Source organism: Erpetoichthys calabaricus, chromosome 10, assembly GCF_900747795.2.
Source record: "Erpetoichthys calabaricus chromosome 10, fErpCal1.3, whole genome shotgun sequence".
Classification (NCBI taxonomy): Eukaryota; Metazoa; Chordata; class Cladistia; order Polypteriformes; family Polypteridae; genus Erpetoichthys; species Erpetoichthys calabaricus.
The window spans coordinates 121,627,027-121,649,106 of record NC_041403.2 but is presented as its reverse complement, the minus strand read 5'-3'; the positions used below and the strand labels follow the sequence as shown (position 1 = coordinate 121,649,106).

Below are 22,080 nucleotides of genomic sequence, written 5' to 3'. Positions count from 1 at the left end.
CTGTGTATGTGGTATGGGACGATAAAGCAAAACAAGCATTCAGTGACCTAAAGAAGGCCCTGACATCGGCACCTATATTAAAACCCCCAGATTTCTCTCTGCCCTTTATTCTCCAGACCGACAGTTCGGACACAGGCCCTGGGTGCCGTGTTGAGCCAAAGCGTTGATGGTGTCGAACACCCCATGATATACCTGAGCCGGAAACTGTTGGACCGGGAGACCAGGTATGCAGCAGTGGAGAGGGAAGCCTTGGCCATTAAGTGGGCGGTGACTCATCTTCGGTACTATCTGTTGGGTCGCGAGTTCACTCTAGTGACAGACCATGCCGCTCTTCAGTGGATGGCCCTACATAAGGAGTCGAACCCCCGAGTCACCAGGTGGTTTTTGGACCTGCAGCCCTATATGTTTACCATTACTTATCGCTGGGGCAACCTTCAAGCCAATGCTGATGCCCTCTCCCGGGTTCACGATCTCTTGGTTCGGTCCACCTGACCTGGTGGGTCTGGGCTGGGGGGGGGGGGGGTTTCATGTCACGCACGCACGCTTAGGGAGCCGCGTTACGACCCAAAATGTAATGTGAAACCACATGCCAGAAGGGAATGGCGGGGTACTAACCTCTCTCTCTTTATCTCTGCAGAAAGAAAGATGCACCACCGCCATGAGTCGGCCAAGAATACATGAAAACAAACCAGCACTTCCGCCTTCTTTCTGTCGCTCCCCAATGACATCAACAATCCCAGCATCCATCACGGTTCCTTCCCAGCATTCCATTCACCTATTTCTGGTCCCTCATCATAAATGTTCCCCACTCCGCCATCTTGGCGGCTGTGTTATGAATGGCAATACTGTTCGAAATAATTTTGTTTGGTGGAAAATATTGTTACAGTATACGGGTCCAGAAAACCCCAAACCTTTATACTGTCTGAGTCTTTCTTTTACTATATCTATCTATATTATATATATATATATATATATATATATATATATATATATATATATATATATATATGAAATAGTTTACTGTCAAATAAATGCAAAGAGTACACGACACGTGTTTCGCCCTCATTCTGGGCTCATCAGGTGTACACACTCCACTGCACTCCCTATCGGGAATCGAACCTCGGACGTCAGCGTCAGAGGCAATGCCCCCAATGTTGCGCCACGGCGTGTGGTTCGTTTATTTGACAGCATGTAGATCGGGGTAATTACATTCACGGCATTCGTAGTCTGTGTCACAATCTGATTGTATGGGTGGTTACCTACCAGGTAACGCTTGTGGTTGGCCAGCGGAGTGTGTACACCTGATGAGCCCAGAATGAGGGCGAAACATGTGTCGTGTACTCTTTGCATTTATTTGACAGTAAACTATTTCAACCATTCTATTATCTGCTCCTCACAAACGGAGGGCACCGTGGCGGATGTTAGCAGATTGCTGGCCAACCACAAGCGTTACCTGGTAGGTAACCACCCACACAATCAGATTGTGACACAGACTACGAATGCCGTGAATATATATATATATATATATAATTATATATTATACACACACACACACACACACACAGTATCTCACAAAAGTGAGTACACCCCTCACATTTTTGTAAATATTGTATTATATCTTTTCATGGGACAACACTGAAGATATGACACTTTGATACAACGTAAGGTAGTCAGTGTACAGCTTGTATAACTGTACATTTGCTGTCTCCTCAAAATAACTCAACACACGGCCATTAATGTCTAAACCGCTGGCAACAAAAGTGAGTACACCCCTTAGTGAAAAATGTATATATAGCACTACACAGACTGCACTGACACTGAGAACAGAGACGTCACTTCCTGGCGCCCTTTTCTGATTTCTGACAGGCTGGTTCCACTAGTCTTTATTTTATTATTTCAACTGACTCTGCATACATAGTAATCCTGAATGCTAATAGAAGGTGTTATAGGTTTGTAACACCTCCTATTAACATATCACAGCAGTCCTCCTCTCGCAAGCCCACCTCCACATCTTCTTTGCTTGTGAACTCTGCTCCGCCTCGTCCCCGCTATTAGCTTTTCAGCATCCAGTGATTGGCAACACCACGCCCCGCCTCTCCCCTCTCCACTTGTGATCCTGCTTCTAAAATATTTGCCCACCCGCCCGCTCGTCCCTTGTCATCTCTGCAGATCATTAGATCTGCCTGTACCTGTAGGGCGCTCACCTAAATTAGCCGGGCAAAAGACGCTAGGGAGAACAGTGTTATACAGTATAATGTTCTGCTTTAGTCAGCTAATTTCTAAAACTGCTTTGAAAATGATGACACAACAAATGGGTTTACCAAAACTAAAAATACTTTAACATTGGTGCACCAAACCTGAGACAGAGAGAGGGAGAGGACATGACACTTTAGCTTGTGTCTGGGTGATTAAAATGCACCCTTTAGCAAAAATCTTTCAGTCTTAACACATAGTTTCTATGCAGTCCCAATCCTAGCTTGGGCTGGGCTAAGGTGGTAGGGATTGAAACAGTGGCACAGGTGGGAAAACAAGGTCAGATGAGCAAGAAAGAAATGGGACACTTGCTGCAGAGGCAATTTGAGGGAGAGCATTGGAACTGAAACACAGCACAGCATGTACTCTCGAGTTTGGCAGCTGTACAATTAATGGTGCTATAGATGCCTTTTAAGAACCACTTCTTTCGACCACACAACTATTTTTTGTGTGTTATCTCGCATACCACCTGACAGCTGCACAAGTACCACACCTGCTTAGAACTGCAGCACTAGTCTAGAACTACATCGATACAGAACGACTTCCATGCAACAACTGCAGAACAATTCTAGTTGTATTTACTTAAAAAACTATGTAAAGCAATTTAAAGACTTCTTCTTTCGGGCTGCTCCCGTTAGGGGTTGCCACAGTGGATCATCTTCTTCCATACCTTTCTGTCCTCTGCATCTTGCTTTGTTACACCCATCACCTGCATGTCCTCTCTCACCACATCCATAAACCTTCTCTTAGGCCGTCCTCTTTTTCTCTTGCCTGACAGCTCTATCCTTAGCATCCTTCTCCCAATATACTCTACATCTCTACTCTGCACATGTCCAAACCAGCGCAATCTTGCCTCTCTGCCTTTGTCTCCCAACTGTCCAACTTGAGCTGACCCTCTAATGTACCCATTTCTAATCCTGTCCATCCTTGTCACACCCAATGCAAATCTTAGCATTTTTAACTCTGCCACCTACAGCTATAGCTCCTGCTTTCTGGTCAGTGCCACTGTCTCCAACCCATATAACATAGCTGGTCTCACTACCGTCCTGTAGACCTTCCCTTTCACTCTTGCTGATATCCGTCAGTCACTTACTCCTGACAGTCTTCTCCACCCATTCTACCCTGCCTGCACTCTCTTTTTCACCTGTCTTCCACAATCCCCATTACTCTATAATGTTGATCCCAAGTATTTAAACTCATCCACCTTCACCAACTCTACTCCTTGCATCCTCACCATTCCACTGACCTCCCTCTTATTTACACACATGTATTCTGTCTTGTTCCTACTGACCTTCATTCCACTCCTCTCTAGAGCATATCTCCACCTCTCCAGGGTTTCCTCAACCTGCTCCCCACTAACGTTACAGATCACAATGTGATCAGCAAACATCATAGTCCACGGGGACTCCTGTCTAATCTCGTCTTTCAACCTGTCCATCACCATTGCAAATAAGAAAAGGCTCAGAGCCGATCCCTGATGTAATCCCACCTCCACCTTGAATGCATCCGTTACTCCTACCGCAGACCTCACCACAGTCACACTTCCCTCGTACATATCCTGTACAACTCTTACATACTTCTATGCCACTCCCGACTTTCTCATACAATACCACACCTCCTCTCGAGGCACCCTGTCATATGCTTTCTTTAGGTCCACAAAGACGCAATGCAACTCCTTCTGGCCTTCTCTACACTTCTCCATCAACACCCTCAGAGCAAGCACTGCATGTGTGGTGCTCTTTCTTGGCATGAAACCATACTGCTGCTCACTAAGCATCACCTCACTTCATAACCTAGGTTCCACTACTCATTCCCATAACTTCATGCTGTGGCTCATCAGTTTTATCCCCCTGTAGTTACTAGAGTCCTGCACATCACCCTTATTCTTAAATATTGGCACCAGTACACTTCTTCGCCACTCCTCAGGTATCCTCTCACTTTCCAAGATTCCATTAAACAATCTGGTTAAAAACTCCACTGCCATCTCTCCTAAACATCTCCATGCTTCCATAGGTATGTCATCTGGACCAACAGCTTTTCCATTCTTCATCCTCTTCATAGCTGTCCTTACTTCCTCCTTGCTAATCCGTTGCAATTCCTGATTCACTATCTCCACATCATCCAACCTCTTCTCTCTCTCGTTCTCTTCATTCAAAGTACTCTTTCCATCTGCTCAACACACTCTCCTCGCTTCTGAGTACGTTTCCATCTTTATCCCTTTAATACCCTAACCTGCTGCATATCTTTCCCAGCTTGGTCCCTCTGTCTAGCCAATCGGTACAGGTTCTTTCCTCCTCCTTAGTGTCCAACCTCTCATACAACTCATCATACACTTTTTCTTTAGCATTCGCCACTTCTCTCTTCACCTTGCGCCTTATCTCCTTGTACTCTTGTCTACTTTCTGCATCTCTCCAACTATCCCACTCCCTCTTTACCATCCTCTTCCTCTGTATACTCTCCTGTACTTCCCCATTCCACGACCAGGTTTCCTTTTCTTCCTCCCTCTGTCCAGATGTCACACCAAGCACCCTCCTTGCTGTCACCCTTAGTACATCTGCTGTAGTTTCCCAACTATCTGGTAATTCTTCACTACCACCCAGTGCATGTCTCACCTTCTCCCTAAACTCAAATTTGCAGTCTTCCTTTTTCAACTTCCACCATTTGATTCTTGGCTCTGCCCTCACTCTCTTCCTCTTCTTGATCTCCAACGTCATCCTACAGACCACGATCCTACGCTGCTTAACTACACTTTCCCCTGCCACTACTTTGCAGTCTTCAATCACCTTCAGATTGACTCTTCTGCATAGGATGTAATCTACCTGTGTGCATCTTCCTCCACTCTTGTACGTCACCCTATGTTCCTCCCTCTTCTTAAAATATGTATTCACAACAGTCATGTCCATCCTTTTAGCAAAATTCACTATCCTCTGACCTTCATTCCTCTCCTTGACACCATACCTACCCATCACCTCCTCGTCTCCTCTGTTCCCTTCACCAACATGTCCATTGAAATCCACTCCAATCACCATTTTCTGTCCCTTGGGTACATTGTTCATCACTTCATCCAATTCACTCCAAAAATCTTCTCTCTCATCCATTGCACACCCAACTTGCGGGGCATATGCACTAACAACATTCATCATCACACCTCCAATTTCTAGCTTCATAATCATTACTCTGTCTGACACACTTTTCACCTCCAGAACATTCTTGACATACTATTCCTTCAGAAAAAACCCCACTCCATTTCTCTTCCTATCCACACCATGACAGAACAATTTGAATCCACCTCCGATCCACCTGGCCTTACTCCCCTTCCATTTAGTTTCTTGCACGCACAATATATCAACCTTCATTCTCTCCATCATATAGGCTAACTCTCTCCCCTTACCAGTCATACTGCCAACATTCAAAGTTCCTACCCTCAGTTCCACTCTCTTTACCTTCCTCCTCTCCTCCGGACATGTCTCCCCCATCTTCTTCTCCTTCGGCCAACAGTAGCCCAATTTCCGCCAGCACCCTGTTGACTAACAGTACTGGTGGCGATCGTTGTTAACCCAGGACTCGACTGATCCTGCATGGAAATTTGTATTGTCCACATATTGATTCTGTGAAATTTTACACCGCCTGTTTTGTGTGACAAGGTGCAAAACAATTGTTACCGTAAAATCCTGCCGACTATGCCAATTGTTTTGTCTTGGTAGAGTAATATATATTGCTCTACTTTCCCCTATTGTATTATTAATATGTAGCCTTAGAATGCCTAATCTCACAGACTTACCACTGTTTATAAAGGTATTATTGTATATAACTTATCCCCACCTTCCCTTCTATATCTATAACCTTAGGCAATTAGATGTAGTAAAAGACAAGCAGAAGTTAAGTTACAGTTTAAACAATGTACAGTGATCCCTCGCTATATCGCGCTTCGCCTTTCGCGGCTTCACTCTATCACAAATTTTATATGTAAGCATATTTAAATATATATCGCATATTTTTTGCTGGTTCGCAGATTTCTGAGGACAATGGGTCTTTTAATTTCTGGTATATGCTTCCACAGTTGGTTTGCCCAGTTGATTTCATACAAGGGACGCTATTGGCAGATGGCTGAGAAGATACCCAACTTACTTTTCTCTATCTCTCTCTTGCGCTGACTTTCTCTGATCCTGACGTAGGGGGTGTGAGCAGGGGGGCTGTTTGCACACCTAGACGATACGGAAGCTCGTCTAAAAATGCTGAAAGATTATCTTCACGTTGCTACCTTCTGTGCAGCTGCTTCATGAAGCAACATGCTGCACGGTGCTTCGCATACTTAAAAGCTCGAAGGGCACATATTGATTTTTGACTGTTTGTTTTTCTCTGTCTCTCTGTCTCTGTCTCTCTCTCTGCTCCTGACAGAGGGGGTGTGAGCTGCTGCCTTCAACAGCTTTGTACCGGCGGTGCTTCGCATACTTAAAAGCCAAACAGCCCTATTGATTTGTTTGCTTTCCTATCTCTTTCTGACAGGCTCTGCTCCTGATGCGCACTCCTTTGAAGAGGAAGATATGTTTGCATTCTTTTAATTGTGAGACGGAACTGTCATCTCTGTCTTGTCATGGAGCACAGTTTAAACTTTTGAAAAAGAGACAAATGTTTGTTTGCAGTGTTTGAATAACGTTCCTGTCTCTCTACAACCTCCTGTGTTTCTGCGCAAATCTGTGACCCAAGCATGACAATATAAAAATAACCATATAAACATATGGTCTCTACTTCGCAGATTTTCTTATTTCGCGGGTGGCTCTGGAACGCAACCCCCGCGATGGAGGAGGGATTACTGTATTAGTATTATTGATAATATTCATAAATAATAACAAAATGCAAAGTACATTTGAATATTGGCAACCATACAACCTGATTAAATGATGATATGTAGTTCAGGTGGCACACAGTCTTCTGGTTACTTAAATGTCTCTAGTTAAGGCATCATTGATGCTCAGGTTTCAGCCACATGTCTGTTCAAAATGGCTGCTGAGCTGTGCTGTTCATTGTGTTGTCTTCATCATCACAGGTTAGCAAGAGAGATGCTTCTTCATCATATGTTGGTTGGTAAGAGAGATGCTTCTTTCAGATGTTGGTTAGTAAGAAAGAGAGTGTGAGGCTAAACACATACATTTATAGATGTTTTGTCCAACCCATCCAGCCAATAAGGCGTCATAGTACTTAAAGGCTTCTGAACCAAGCCAATTCCAAACAGCCATACTTCAGACCAATGGGGGAAATAGAACATCTTAACACCTGCCCCCAAACCATATGTTAAAGTACACCTTAGCCCATTTGCGGGGGTAGAAATGACTTTAGTAAAGAAACACTTGCCAAACTGGTTTAAAACACACATCCCCCAAATCCTGTCGTAAAATTCAAACAGACCCATTTCTAAGGGGGGGGGGGGGGGACCTTGCTTCATGCAATACCCCCCCCCCCAGAAAACTCAAATAATCATGTAAACAAATGAATGCTACAACAACATTTATTTATACAGCACATTCATACACTGAAGAAGCTCATAGAGATTTATTATACAGTATTATAGTAAAACACAGTAACAAAAGAGTAACAATTAAAGAACAGTTATTTATAACAATTGATAATCAAAATGTCCTGCTAAACAACAAGAATAATTACCATCACTGTTTTCCTGTTACCACCTTTAAAAACCAGGCACTCCCATGCAACCTTTACCACATAACTTGCAAAAATATTTAGTAGTACTAGGGTGTTGTACCATGTTAGCCATTATGAATGTAGTGAGAAGTCAAGCAAAATGACACCTTGTATTGGCTAACTAAAAAGATTATAATATGCAAGCTTTCAAGGCAACTCAGGCCCCTGAAGCTTGTATATTGTAATCTTTTTAGTTATCCAATAAAAGGTCATTTTGCTTGACTTCTCATTAAAATATTTAGAAAAAAAAAATAAAAGTGAGAAATCTTTACCTTCAGATTCATTGAGTTTTGGGTGATTTTCAGTAGCTTTTGATTTCTTAGATTTCTAAAATTATAAAACAGAAATTTTTTTTATAAAAGTTAAAATTATTACAATTTAAAATATTTCTATAGTATTGATAAAATCATCTTTAGTTGAATACATAATGTAACAAATCTCAGAATACAGAAAATGTGAAGGGCATGGGTAAAAACGTAAAGTTTCATTTTAAGTGTAGAGCAAGGGTTGTCAAACTTTTCCTGCAGGGATACAGTGACTACGGGTTTTTATTTCAGCCACTTTCTCCATTATTAACCAATTACTAAAACAAATGGAAGTCACTGTAGGCTAACCTAGATCCCATTAGCACCTTAGTCTTTCATACAATATCCGTCTCAATAAAATATCTGAAAAGAAAGAAGGTCTATGAAATATTGATCTGCTGTGGTGCATAAAGCTTTTGCATGGTGAAAGATAATTTTAGAAATAGCTGGTATGGCAGACTGAGGGCGCCAACAAGTTCTACAATTAAACAAAGGGTTACATTAATAGCTAAACAGGGGATTGGTTGGTGTGATAATGGTGGCCCTAAGGACTGCTTGAGACCCCTATTTTAGCTGGCCTCTATGGGCTTATTTTGTAAAAAAAAAAAAAAAAAAAAAAAATGAAAACAAGCAAGTCAATTATACTTAACACAAAAGAAGTCAGTTAGAATTCTTAGCGTTACATTTTTTCTCTAAAAAACTTGTAAGAAGCGTTGCATTTTTTTTTGGCTTGATAAATGACATTAAATCTCATCTTTCTACTGTAAAACATGCAAAGCACTACAAGTACAAAATCAGAAGTGTAGAAAGTATAATAATGATACAAATAATAATAATAATAATGAATAATAATAAAAGTAATGCTAAAACCATATATACTGTCAAAATGTGTCATTTGTGTGGTATACATTGAAGCAGCACAGTGAAATACACAATCCAATATCACAGTCAGGACAATAGTAGCGCGATTCCTTGGGGATTTTGTTTCCAGACTGATCAGCTTTTGAACAGCACACTGCACATGTGTGATTGACACGAGCATCACTTTTAGATTTGTCAGAATTTGTCAATTTCACTGCCTGAAGACAGATTCACTTTGTCATCAGTGCCTGTATCACTGTCAAGAGCGTGCAACACTTGGGCTGCTGAAAAAAGTTTCTTACTAGATGCCACTATGAGGCTAGGAGAAGATGTATCTGCACTGTTGCCTGGGTAAAACTCAGGCTTGTTGCTTACACAGGACACACCTATATCATTTCCGACCAATGCTCGGCACTAGTGCTGTTGCCACTTTAATAGCCTAAGTAATCTTCAGGATCAAACACTTACGTGAGATGCGTCTATACAGCTGCCCGAGTGATGCTCAGGTCTAATGCTAAGGAGGTTTAAAAAATAGCAGTAACTGGCTATTAATTATGAAAGTGGCAGAAACAAAAACCTACAACAACAGCAGCCTTCCAGCATCAGAGTTTGACACCCTTGAAATAAAGTATGCTGTTGCCCTTAACCACAGGTTGGTTACTAAATTCCAAAAATAGACATTTGAGAAAAGAATAGTATAAAAAATATACTATATAATATAAGATACGTATTTGGAATAAAATGATTTCAAATTGAACAAATAACTCAAAGAAAGTAAGGTACACTGCATATTACAACACCATTTTTAAAAGTGTCAGTTTCCTTTTGATGTAAAGAAGCGTAACTGCATATTCATCTGTAAGCTTGTTTCTGGTTTCATCAACAATATGTGACAGTGCACTAAATAATCTTTCATTGTCAACATCACTGCATGAGGTTGAAAGGTATTTGCTTGACATCTGAAATAAAGTGAGGAACTGCACTTTGTCAGCTGACCAGTACCTAATTAGTTTGTCTGAATGAGAAGCTGTTGTCTCTCCTAGGTATGTTTCTAGCTGTATGGCAGCAGCTTCTGGAACACAGCTCATTGATGCCACTGCATGTTCATCTACAATCTTATTAAGTATATGCTCCAAACAACTATTTGGCTGCTCCTTCCAGGGACTTTTGGCAGGTGGTGCCTCATTATTCTGTAGCTCCAGCCACACCTCTTGCTCTCTTTTACCTCCTTTGCTGTACTGATGTTTGAAGAGAACTGGTCCTTGTATCTATAACAGGAAACATTTTTTTCTGATGATATGCATGCAATCAATTGACAAATTTTGATACTTAGGCATTTAATGTTAGTATTTTGTAGCAGTGCTACTAAATAAGAACTGCATGTCCCAGCAGTCCTGTGAGGGGCTGCTGGGGTCAAAGGTGGTCAAAGGAGGTTTAAAGGAGGGCAAAAGGAGAAAAAAAGTTTGTTTTGTTTTGGTGCGTTGTGTGTTGCGTTTATCTGTTGTGCTGCCTGCTGTTATTGGAACTTTAATTAATCATTGTGCCCTGGACTGTATTCGTTTGTTGGGGTCTAGATCGTCTGTCTACCTGTGCACTGAAGACTGTGTTGGATTCATTGGTTTCCGGAAGACTGGAGCGCTCCTGAACCATCCATTCGATTTCATCCTTTCAGTAACTACTGGTAGGACTGTGTTTTCTTTCACCCTTTCAACATACAGATCGCTGGACTTAACTGCATTACCTCTCATTTCATCCGGTCTGGTTTACATGGACTTTGATGTGTGGTGTTTGTGTTATATGTTAACTGTAATATCGTCGAAGGGGTCAGGGGTGGTATTACTGTTTTCATTTACCGGTAGTTAATTTTGTTTCATTATATTCTTAACTGTTTGCCTTTCCCAGTATGCTTTATCGGTCTCTGTTGTGAGTGTGTGTGGGTCGATCCAAGGCTGGGGACGTTCCTGGGATCTCTTCTATTAAAATAAATAAATCACCGCCATCCTTGATGGTGTGAACCTTAGCGGTCCCTAACCGCTATAGATTTTGGCGAGCCGAGTAGGAGCCAGAATATTTACATTCCCTTCTAGCCGACTTTACATACACCCCTTTCAGAAGCATGTCTGTTGTAAGCGCAGTGCAGGGCGAGGAGCTTGAACTGAGTGGGCCGCTGGTTGATGTACGTCTGCTGCCTAGGCCACGTCACATTACGGTCAGAGCCCCTCCCGAGGAGGAGTTGAGCCTGCTGGATTCCTTGTGCGTCTCCAGTCCGGAGCAGCCAGAGACCAGCGAAGGATGGCTTCTGCATGACCGGACGCTGCGCCTAGAACAGCTAGAGACGTGGGTGGATGACAAACCAAGCATGAAGTCAAAGGAATTGTCTGTAGACCTCCGAGACAGGATTGTCTTGAGGCACAAATCTGGGGAAGGTTACAGAAAAATTTCTGCTGCTTTGAAGGTCCCAATGAGCACAGTGGCCTCCATCATCCGTAAGTGGAAGAAGTTCGAAACCACCAGGACTCTTCCTAGAGCTGGCCGGCCATCTAAACTGAGCGATCGGGGGAGAAGGGCCTTAGTCAGGGAGGTGACAAAGAACCCGATGGTCACTCTGTCAGAGCTCCAGAGGTCCTATGTGGAGAGAGAAGAACCTTCCAGAAGGACAACAATCTCTGCAGCAATTAACCAATCAGGCCTGTATGGTAGAGTGGCCAGACGGAAGCCACTCCTTAGTAAAAGGCACATGGCAGCACACTTAGAGTTTGCCAAAAGGCACCTGAAGGACTCTCAGACCATGAGAAAGAAAATTCTCTGGTCTGATGAGACAAAGATTGAACTTTTTGGTGTGAATGCCAGGCGTCACGTTTGGAGGCATGGTGGTGGCTGCATCATGTTGTGGGGATGTTTTTCAGCGGCAGGGACTGGGAGACTAGTCAGGATAAAGGGAAAGATGACTGCAGCAATGTACAGAGACATCCTTGATGAAAACCTGCTCCAGAGCGCTCTTGACCTCAGACTGGGGCGACGGTTCATCTGTCAGCAGGACAACGACCCTAAGCACACAGCCAAGATATCAAAGGAGTGACTTCAGGACAACTCTGTGAATGTCCTTGATTGGCCCAGCCAGAGCCCAGACTTGAATCCGATTGAACATCTCTGGAGAGATCTTAAAATGGCCGTGCGCCAACTCTTCCCATCCAACATGATGGAGCTTGAGAAGTGCTGCAAAGAGGAATGGGCGAAACTGGCCAAGGATAGGTGTGCCAAGCTTGTGGCATCATATTTAAAAAGACTTGAGTCTGTAATTGCTGCCAATGGTGCATTGACAAAGTATTGAGCAAAGGCTGTGAATACTTATGTACATGTGATTTCTCAGTTTTTTATTTTTAATAAATTTGCAAAAACCTCAAGTAAACTTTTTTCACGTTGTCATTATGGGGTGTTGTGTGTAGAATTCTGAGGAAAAAAATGAATTTAATCCATTGGAATAAGGCTATATAACATAACAAAATGTGGAAAAACTGATGTAATGTGAATACTTTCCGGATGCACTGTATCTAGCTATCTATACAGGTGAGAATGAGATACATTCTATTGATCAAATTGTTAATAGTAAGTATATGGAAAATTAAAATAATGAATTGGGATATAAACATGTGATCTTTCTTAGACAAAAGTAAAACTAGACTTGCTCCAGTAAAATAATCATATTGAATACACAGTCATCAATGATGATGCAGACACACATACCTATAAAACCAAAATGCAAGTTTTATGTTCAGAGTTTGTTTGCAGTGTTACAGTAAACAGCAAAACACCAATGCTTCACATTATGAAGTAATGATTACGCACAGCATGGATTTTACTCCATGGTGTTTTTTCAGAAAACAGACGCATTGGATACCGTGTTTTGCAAAGAAAAACACTCTACATGTAGTCTATAAAAACACATTTACTTGTAATATGAACAGCCAAAATGAATACAGTATGTGTATTAGGTGACCGTTAAAACATTTCATATTTCATTGATTAAAACACAAAATGACAAATGGGCATTTATCATGTCTGAAACAAACTCTTCAATTACAAAATGCTTAGAAGGTAATGAAATGTTTCCTAGTTAATAAAATATGAGTAAAATATGTAGTGTAATTTAAATATTGAAGTTAATTTTTCTACAATTTTAAGTAAGTCATCTTAGCATTTACCATTTAGTTTCCTCATTAAAAATAGAGTATGTAACCTAGAAGAAGCAAACTACAGCACATTAACAAATGCTGCTTTTAGCTAAAGTACATCACATAGCCTATTAAATGGGCACTTTGGATAGAGTAGAGTGGCAATACTGAATGTTCTTTAAGCAGGAGTATGCTCACGAAGAATGTTTAAAATATTACTATTTTATGCCCAACTTTCACAGCATCTGTAGTACTTTGCTGTGTAAAAACACTCTCTTTCACTGCCAGGTGGAGTGTATGAGCAACACAGGAAAAACTTGAGACTCCAGCATTATCAATACCTTTTATCATATTTTTGACTTTATCGCGGAGCACAACATGCACTTAAAAGTTTTCGGAAAGTCCCAAGTGGCAAGTATTTCTGGAAATGCATCTACTATTGCTTGGCCTGTATGGGAGCCTTAAAACTGTCTTGCATGCAGCATAATCTGCTGGACAGTAAAATTCTTATCTATCCACTGTCCAATTAAGCTGTTGCTGGACAATTAATAAATACCACTCCTCCAAATGTCGGTGGTGAAGTTGAGAGCTCCAACGTCGTGCAATAATAATAATAATAATAATTCATTATATTTATATAGCGCTTTTCTCAGTACTCAAAGCGCTATCCACACAGGGAGGAACCGGGAAGCGAACCCACAATCTTCCACAGTCTCCTTACTACAAAGCAGCAGCATTACCACTGCACCACCAAGATGCCACCATGCTTTTTTTTTTCTCTACAAACTCTACTAAGTTTTGGTTTTTGTTGTTAATTTTAAAGAACTTCCACACTGCAGACATTTTGTGTTCTCTGTTTTTTTTTTTTATGTTCATACAATTGTGTGTGCATGTTAATAGTATCAGTTATAGGCATCAAGGTACTTTTACATGAGCACTGTATCGGACCAAAACACAATACCAGTATCTGTATTTTTCCATCCCTAGTCATAATTATAGATATTTTTATTACCTAAAAATGCTGATAACTTTCTATAGGTACTTTGAGCACAAAACAATCAATTTTAGCAAGGGAAAATGAAAGAAGACAAACCAACATATGAATGACCTTCTTAAAATAAGTTAGCAATATATTAAAAACTCTTTTCACTTTAATATATTAATGTATTACACTACTTTACATAATAAGTTATTTTAATTACTAGGGGGCTTTGCCCCCTGCTCGTTTCGCTTGCCAACCCCGTGTTTGGTTAATTGGATATACAATTTTAAATGTTTTTTTTTGGAATTGTTTCAATTTCATTATTTTCACTTTTACTTTAAAGCTTCATTAAAAACAACATTTTTTGGAGACACATTGTGACAACGCAACGTATAAGTGCCCGTGAGTGAATATATTCTCATAGCATATGGTCCATTATTGCGTAAATCCACGTTTTGTCCACTGAATGATGCGAATGCGAAAAGACTTTGTTGTCTACTCTTTTTTTCAGACCTCAATTTGTCCCGGTATTTTTTCAATGACACTTGGTTCTGATGATTAATCACCTTTTGTTTGCGGTAATGCAATCGTTTCTATCTTTTCTTTGATACTGTAGTGACTGACATGATAAAGTGTCACAAAAGTTTTACCTGAACAATCGCTGACTTCCTAACCCCAAACACAACTTTCTAGCACCGTCTCCAACCCCCCCCGCACCACATGAAATCAATACCCCACTATCAGTCCTCCGTGCTGTACTCCGCCTTCCCTCAATCGGACCTAACAGTCACTTAAAACCAAAAAGCCCTCAACCTGGGTGGGACGCTACAATACTTTCGAATTTTACTGCTTTCATATTCTGTACCTTTGTCTGCATGTGTATCGCGCCATCGTTTGTTCGAGCCTTTTGAATTCCACTGCTTTCATAATCTCTTATCTGCCTTTTTTTCTCTCCAATGCCTTTGGGTCTCTATTCTCCATATTGTCCTTATACACTTTCTATGTGCTTTTACACGATTGATTTTTTTTGATCGGTGTGCTCTTATATATTTCGTACTATCTTTGTGGACCTTTCGGACCCCGTAGTGTCTTACGTTTGACTCTGGGGTGCAGTGCAGAATCCTCTTTTCTGTGTGGCTGTGTCGTTAATCGTTAGCTATGGGCGCGTTGTTTATCCAGGCGGGCTCATGTTTGTATATCCGTCAGTGGAGCTCGTTCGTTTTGAACCAGTGCCTGCTTTGCTTCCGCAGTTTCAGACGCGCGTCGTAGGCGCCTGCGTTCATTGATCTTATCCAGGTGGGCTCGTGTATGTATCGTTGAGCTGTATTGTGTTTGAATTTGGTGTAAAGCATTCAGCGGTTTGTACAATCCCAAGCAGCACATTATTCCTAACTTCACTCCGCAGTAGTGCCACTCACAATATGGCGGTTGTTTTATTTGCTATTTCCGTTAGTTGAGCTGTACGCGCCTGCACAGTACGTCTCATGGTCCCAGCTCGTGTGTGTATTGTTGAGCTGTATTGTGTTTGAATTTGCTGTAAAGCGTTCAGCGGTTTGTACAATCCCAAGCAGCACATTATTCCTAACTTCACTCCGCAGTAGTGCCACTCACAATATGGCGGTTGTTTTATTTGCTATTTCCGTTAGTTGAGCTGTACGCGCCTGCGCAGTACGTCTCATGGTCCCATCGCCATGTACCTGCGTCCATGCCATCCGGTTTACCATTCTCGGTTAGTAATATGGATAAAACCTAGTCTTAATTAAGCATTAGCATTTTAGAAAGAAACCTCATAATAAAACAGTTAATATTTAATTATATTTATCTTGTTGGTTATAGCTCTCATGAACTATCAGAAATAATGTAAAAATTGGTGAATTTAATTACATTTCTTTTCAAAAGAAAGCAGCGCTCCTAATTAATAACTATAAAAATATCAGGCTTTTAAGCAATTTACAGAATGCAACAGAATAAGAGTTTTACATCAGATAAAATTACCTTAATGAAATTAATTATTTTGTGTTTGCCTTAAATAAAATGTTTAAAGGAAAACTGCACAGTTTTAGCTATGACTTGGATAAATCTGATTTTAACTGCTCACTAGAATGACCATACATTACACCTGCTAGCAGAAATGTAACCAGTTTGCTTAGTTCTTAACAAAAATATGCTAAAAAGAGTGTAATCATCACCTATGTAACTATAACAGAAAAATGCATTGTAATGAATTTGAGGCAAAATGAAGTTAGTAAGTTTTCAGCAAAAAAACCTTGTGAGCGATAAAATGTGTAAATTAACAAAAGGAAGGAAAGCCAATTAACATCACATTCATCATTTTCAAAGATCCTTCTAAAAAAAAAAAATGTTCACTTTAAATCTTATAATATATTAAGTGTCTGTTATTTCTGCGGTGGGTTGGCACCCTGCCCGGGATTGGTTCCTGCCTTGTGCCCTGTGTTGGCTGGGATTGGCTCCAGCAGACCCCCGTGACCCTGTGTTCGGATTCAGCGGGTCGGAAAATGGATGGATGGATGTCTGTTATTTCTATCCTACATCCAACATTAGGATGTTAAAAAGAGAACCATTTTAGACCAGCTGTATCATGGAAAGAAAATTAATCAAATCAATACTATATTCTGTAGACAATTTGCCCCTGTCCAGTAAAAAAAAAAAATCTTACTGAATACATGACAGAACACTTTTGGTGTGAGACATACATAGGACTAACACAAGTGTAAGACTGAGTACTATACACACAATGAATAAAAAATGTACATACAGTGTATGTATTTCTGTATTTCTAGTCCTTAAAAGAAACCTCTTGTGCCACTGCATCTGTCAGAGCTAGATAGGGTGAAGACAGGCTCCCTATAAGTTAAACATTATTAAAACAAAATACGCTGCAGACTGATCTAAAGCATGTAAATTACCACACCACTGTTACTAAGTAATAAAGCAAAATTCTATTTATCATCAGGTTTCTCACAATAAATAGTTATAAGTTAATAATCCAGTTTTAATAATTCTATAAAGTATTGTACATACTCTATATTTCTACATCATTATTTGCATGATGTTCTCCTGAAGTTATGCTGCATTTTAACTAATACAGTATATTTGAAACTTTGCAGAGTGCTCTGAATTTGCTCATGGAAATGTGCTGAATAAAATTAATTGAAATGATCTGTGTTTAAATCTTCTGAGCTGACATACAATCCATGATAATACACAATCCTGGCTTAATGTTTCAGGAGTATAAAAGAACAACTGAATTACGGCAAAAAGCTACATTAAATTTTTCTTTTGAAAGAAATTGATGGCATTCTATAATGACCTAGGTTGCCCTACTGCAATCAAAGTTTACTTCATTAAGCACCATTCACAATGCACGCCATCAGAAAAACAGAATCTGGACTGAAGACTTACATTTTGTAACATTTGGGCTTTTTCTGCTTTGTACAATATGTACCTGGAAGGCAAGGCTGTTTCAGCTGAGGTGTAGCAGTTCACCTGCATTACAGGTTTTACTTTTATGAGTTATTTACACAAATGAAAGTGTCACAGTAGATATTGAAACTAAAGGCAGCATTAACAATATGACACTGCAAACCATACTACTGACATAAATTGTGTGTCATGTTTTTTTTATTAACCTGTACTTATTTAGGAATTGGTACATTTCCACAGAATCTTTCCAGGTGTAGAATGAAAAAATATTTTTAAAGTCAAACAAAATGCTATAACTGACATATTTCATGCTGAATAACTTAATCTTACATATTTCAGCAATGTAGTAATTGTATTAGCTGCTAATTTTGCTAGCAGTCTATCGGGAATTATCCCATCCATTTTCAAATATAATTACTAAACTACTAGCCTGACATGTACCCTTCTGAGGGAGAAGATTCAGTACCATGGTACATAAATACCTAATTACTTCATGAGAAAGAATTAGAAAGTTTGGGGACTAACTTATAAGATTTTCCACTTCTTGTCAGCTCATAGATCACTTGTTTATCCACAATTGATCTTAAACCATTAAGCATAATGTCCAGTAATGACTGATTTGCCTTTGCCTGCAAAAGGACACTGTGTCTAAATTATGGTGCAAGGTCTATTAGTGTCAACACACTATTGCTTTAAGTGCTGCTTTTCTGGTGACTCACTAACCGGTTCAGAATTCTACTTATGACACTAGGTGCCCTGTCCTTTAATAACCTTTATATTGACAACATATAGTTGTGTTCAAAATAATAGCAGTCTGACATCACTAACCTGATCCTACCTGTTTTTGGTAGAAATTATATTTTTACATGGTAAATAATTTACTAGTAGGTGTAGTAGAGTAATAGAAAACCAACAGACCCAACAGTCATGATGTGCCAGCTGCTGATTCTGTGTAATTGAATCATTAATTGAATGGGAAGTGTTCAAATTAATAGCAGTGTGGAGTTCAATTAGTGAGGTAATTAGTTCTGTGAAAAAACAGGTGTCAATTACAGACCTTATATAACGAAGGCAGCACATGATGTACATGCTGGTTATAGTGCAGTTTAGGAAAAATAAGTAAACGAATAAGTAAATAAATAAAAAATAGAGTAAAAAATTTAAATTTAAATACTTATTCTAAAATGGTATTGATTAGATACTGCCAAGTTTTGAAAAAGTTTTGTACAGATCCTCTAAGAATTTGATTTTATCCAATTTCAGATAATATAACACATCAGTTACCAACTGACTTAAAAGAGGTGAGTAAAGATACTTCCGGTACAGCAAGATAAGTCTATGTGCCAATAGTGATGTAAAGGCAATTACAGTTTGTTTGTCCTCCTCCACTTTATGCCCACCTGGAAGTACACCAAACACAGCTGTTGGTGGATTAGGAGGGATTATGACTCCAAGGCTGTCTGAAAGGCATTTAAAAATTTTGGTCCAAAATGATGTTAATTTGGTGCACGTCCAAAACATATGGCTCAATGAGACTGGACCTTGACAGCAACGTTTGGAAACACTTTGGACAATTCTAAACGAGATGCGCTCGATATATAATTTTAAGTTGAATAACTGTAAGCTGGTTGGCGCCCTGCCCAGGATTGGTTCCTGCCTTGCACCCTGTGTTGGCTGGGATTGGCTCCAGCAGACCCCCATGACCCTGTGTTCGGATTCAGCGGGTTGGAACATGGATGGATGGATAATTGTAAGCTTTGAGGATATAGAGCTGGAGGGTTATAATGCATTTATCACTAAAAATCTGAGTAAAAAGATTCATGACTCAGGCGCCGCCGAGAGTGGCAGCCTTTTCAGCAGCTCCGTGTACGACTTTATTTTTCTACCTTTTATTTCTCTCTTTTTTAATTATTTTTTATTGATCACTTTCTTTTATGTGGATTCGTACCCTGGACACTTTTACTTTTACAACGTGGACATGGATTTTTACACGCCGAGACTTGTCTATTCAAGTAGTCAAGTTCAAGTCTGAGAACAAATGCCAGTGTCGGTGTGGTTCCCTATTTACCCAACGAGGTAAGAGGGCAGTATCGTGGCAGCAGAGCCGGCACTAAGCTAAAAATGAAGAGGCTTGCGAAAAAGTGGCGTTTTAAGCCTTCGGTGCCTTCTGTGATCCTGGGAAATGTGAACTCAATATCAAATAACATCGACGAACTGGCTGCACTGGTGAAAAATGTCAGAACCTACAGAGAATGCAGTTTGTTGTGCTTTTGCGAAACGTGGCTAACTACCACCATCCCAGATGCTAACGTGGAGCTACCCGGGTTTAGCGCAGTTAGAGCGGACAAAGACGCAAGTACCTGCAGGAAGCACAAAGGAGGAGGTCTAGCTCTCTATGTCAATACAAGGTGGTATAACTTTGGACATGTAAACGTCAAAATCTCCACTTGCTGCAGGGACATCAAACTGTTGGCCGTAAGTTTGCGTCCCTATTACTTGCCCAGAGAGTTTGGACATGTCATTTTTGTTATTGTTTACATCCCTCCTCGGGCGGACGTGGAGATAGCGAGTGACATCATCCATTCTGCTATTGCTAAGTTACAAACGCAGAATCCTGAGGCACTTGTGCTAATCGCTGGAGATTTTAACCATGTGACGCTGGACAAAACATTACCTGCCTTCTCCCAGTATGTGGACTGTAACACCCGGGGAAATAAGACTATTGACTTACTGTATGCAAACGTTAAAGACGCATACAGAGCCACCACCCCTGAGGCTTTGGAAAACATCTTGTATCACCCCAGTCCCAAAGGTATCGCGTCCTAGTGAGCTGAACGACTTCCGGCTTGTCGTTCTGATGTCACATGTGATGAAGACCATGGAGCGGCTGCTGCTTCACCACCTGAGGCCACAGGTATGCCACTCCCTCGAGCCTCTGCAGTTTGCATACCAGGAGAAGGTGGGAGCGGAGGATGCCATCATCTGTATGCTACACCGATCACTTTTCCACTTAGACAGAGGCAGTGGCGCTGTAAGGATTATGTTTCTAGACTTCTCTAGCGCCTTCAACACCATCCGACCTCTGCTCCTTAGGGACAAGCTGACAGAGATGGGAGTAGATTCATACCTAGTGGCATGGATCATGGACTATCTTACAAACAGACCTCAGTATGTGCGTCTTGGGAACTGCACGTCTGACATTGTGGTCAGCAACACAGGAGCGCCACAGGGGACTGTACTTTCTCCGGTCCTGTTCAGCCTATATACATCGGACTTCCAATTCAACTCAGAGTCCTGTCACGTGCAAAAGTTCGCTGACGACACTGCTATCGTGGGCTGCATCAGGAGTGGGCAGGAGGAGGAGTATAGGAACCTCATCAAGGACTTTGTTAAATGGTGCGACTCAAACCACCTTCACCTGAACACCAGCAAAACCAAGGAGCTGGTGGTGGATGTTAGGAGGCCCAGGCCCCTCCTGGACCCCGTGATTATCAGAGGTGACTGTGTGCAGAGGGTACAGACCAATAAATGCCTGGGAGTGCAGCTGGATGATAAATTGAACTGGACTACCAATACTGATTCTCTGAGCAAGAGAGGACAGAGCCAGCTATACTTCTTTAGAAAACTGCCGTCCTTCAACATCTGCAATAAGATGCTGCAGATGTTCTATCAGACAGTTGTGGCGAGCGCCCTTCTTCTACGCGGTGGTGTGCTGGGGAGGCAGCATTAAAAAAAAGGACGCCTCACGCCTGGACAAACAGGTGAGGAAAGCAGGCTCTATTGTAGGCATGGAGCTGGAAAGTTTGACATCCATGGCAGAGCGATGGGCGCTCAACAGGCTCCTATCAATTATGGAGAATCCACTGCATCCACTAAACAGTGTCATCTCCAGACAGAGGAGCAGCTTCAGCGACAGACTGCTGTCACTGTCCTGCTCCACTGACAGACTGAGGAGATCGTTCCTCCCCCAAACTATGCGACTCTTCAATTCCACCTGTGGTTAAACATTAACATTATTCGAAGTTATTGTCTGTTTTTACCTGCATTTTTATTACTCTTTAATTTAATATTGTTTTTTGTATCAGTATGCTGTTGCTAGAGTATGTGAATTTCCCCTTGGGATTAATAAAGTATCTATCTATCTATCTATCTATCTATCTATCTATCTATCTATCTATCTATCTATCTATCTAAAATGGGTTGCTCTAGACACTGTTCAGAAGAAACAGCATACTTTGATTAAAATGTTGATTGGAGAGGGTAAAACAAATAAAGAAGTGCAGGAAATGATAGGCTGCTCAGCTAAAATGATCGTAAATGCTTTAAAATGGCAACCAAAACCTGAAGACGTAGAAGAAAACGG

The 22,080-nt window shown here is 40.9% G+C and overlaps 1 protein-coding gene across 2 annotated transcripts in view; it reads right to left on the bottom strand.

Annotated features, from left to right (window-relative positions):
- rtf2 (replication termination factor 2) overlaps nucleotides 1-22,080 on the bottom strand; it is a 215,866-nt gene that overhangs the window by 62,792 nt on the left and 130,994 nt on the right. For both annotated transcript variants that reach the window (XM_028811849.2, XM_028811850.2), the window contains exon 8: nucleotides 8,226-8,280. In XM_028811849.2, the coding sequence (XP_028667682.1) occupies nucleotides 8,226-8,280 (55 nt within the window). The remainder of the gene's footprint in view (nucleotides 1-8,225; nucleotides 8,281-22,080) is intronic.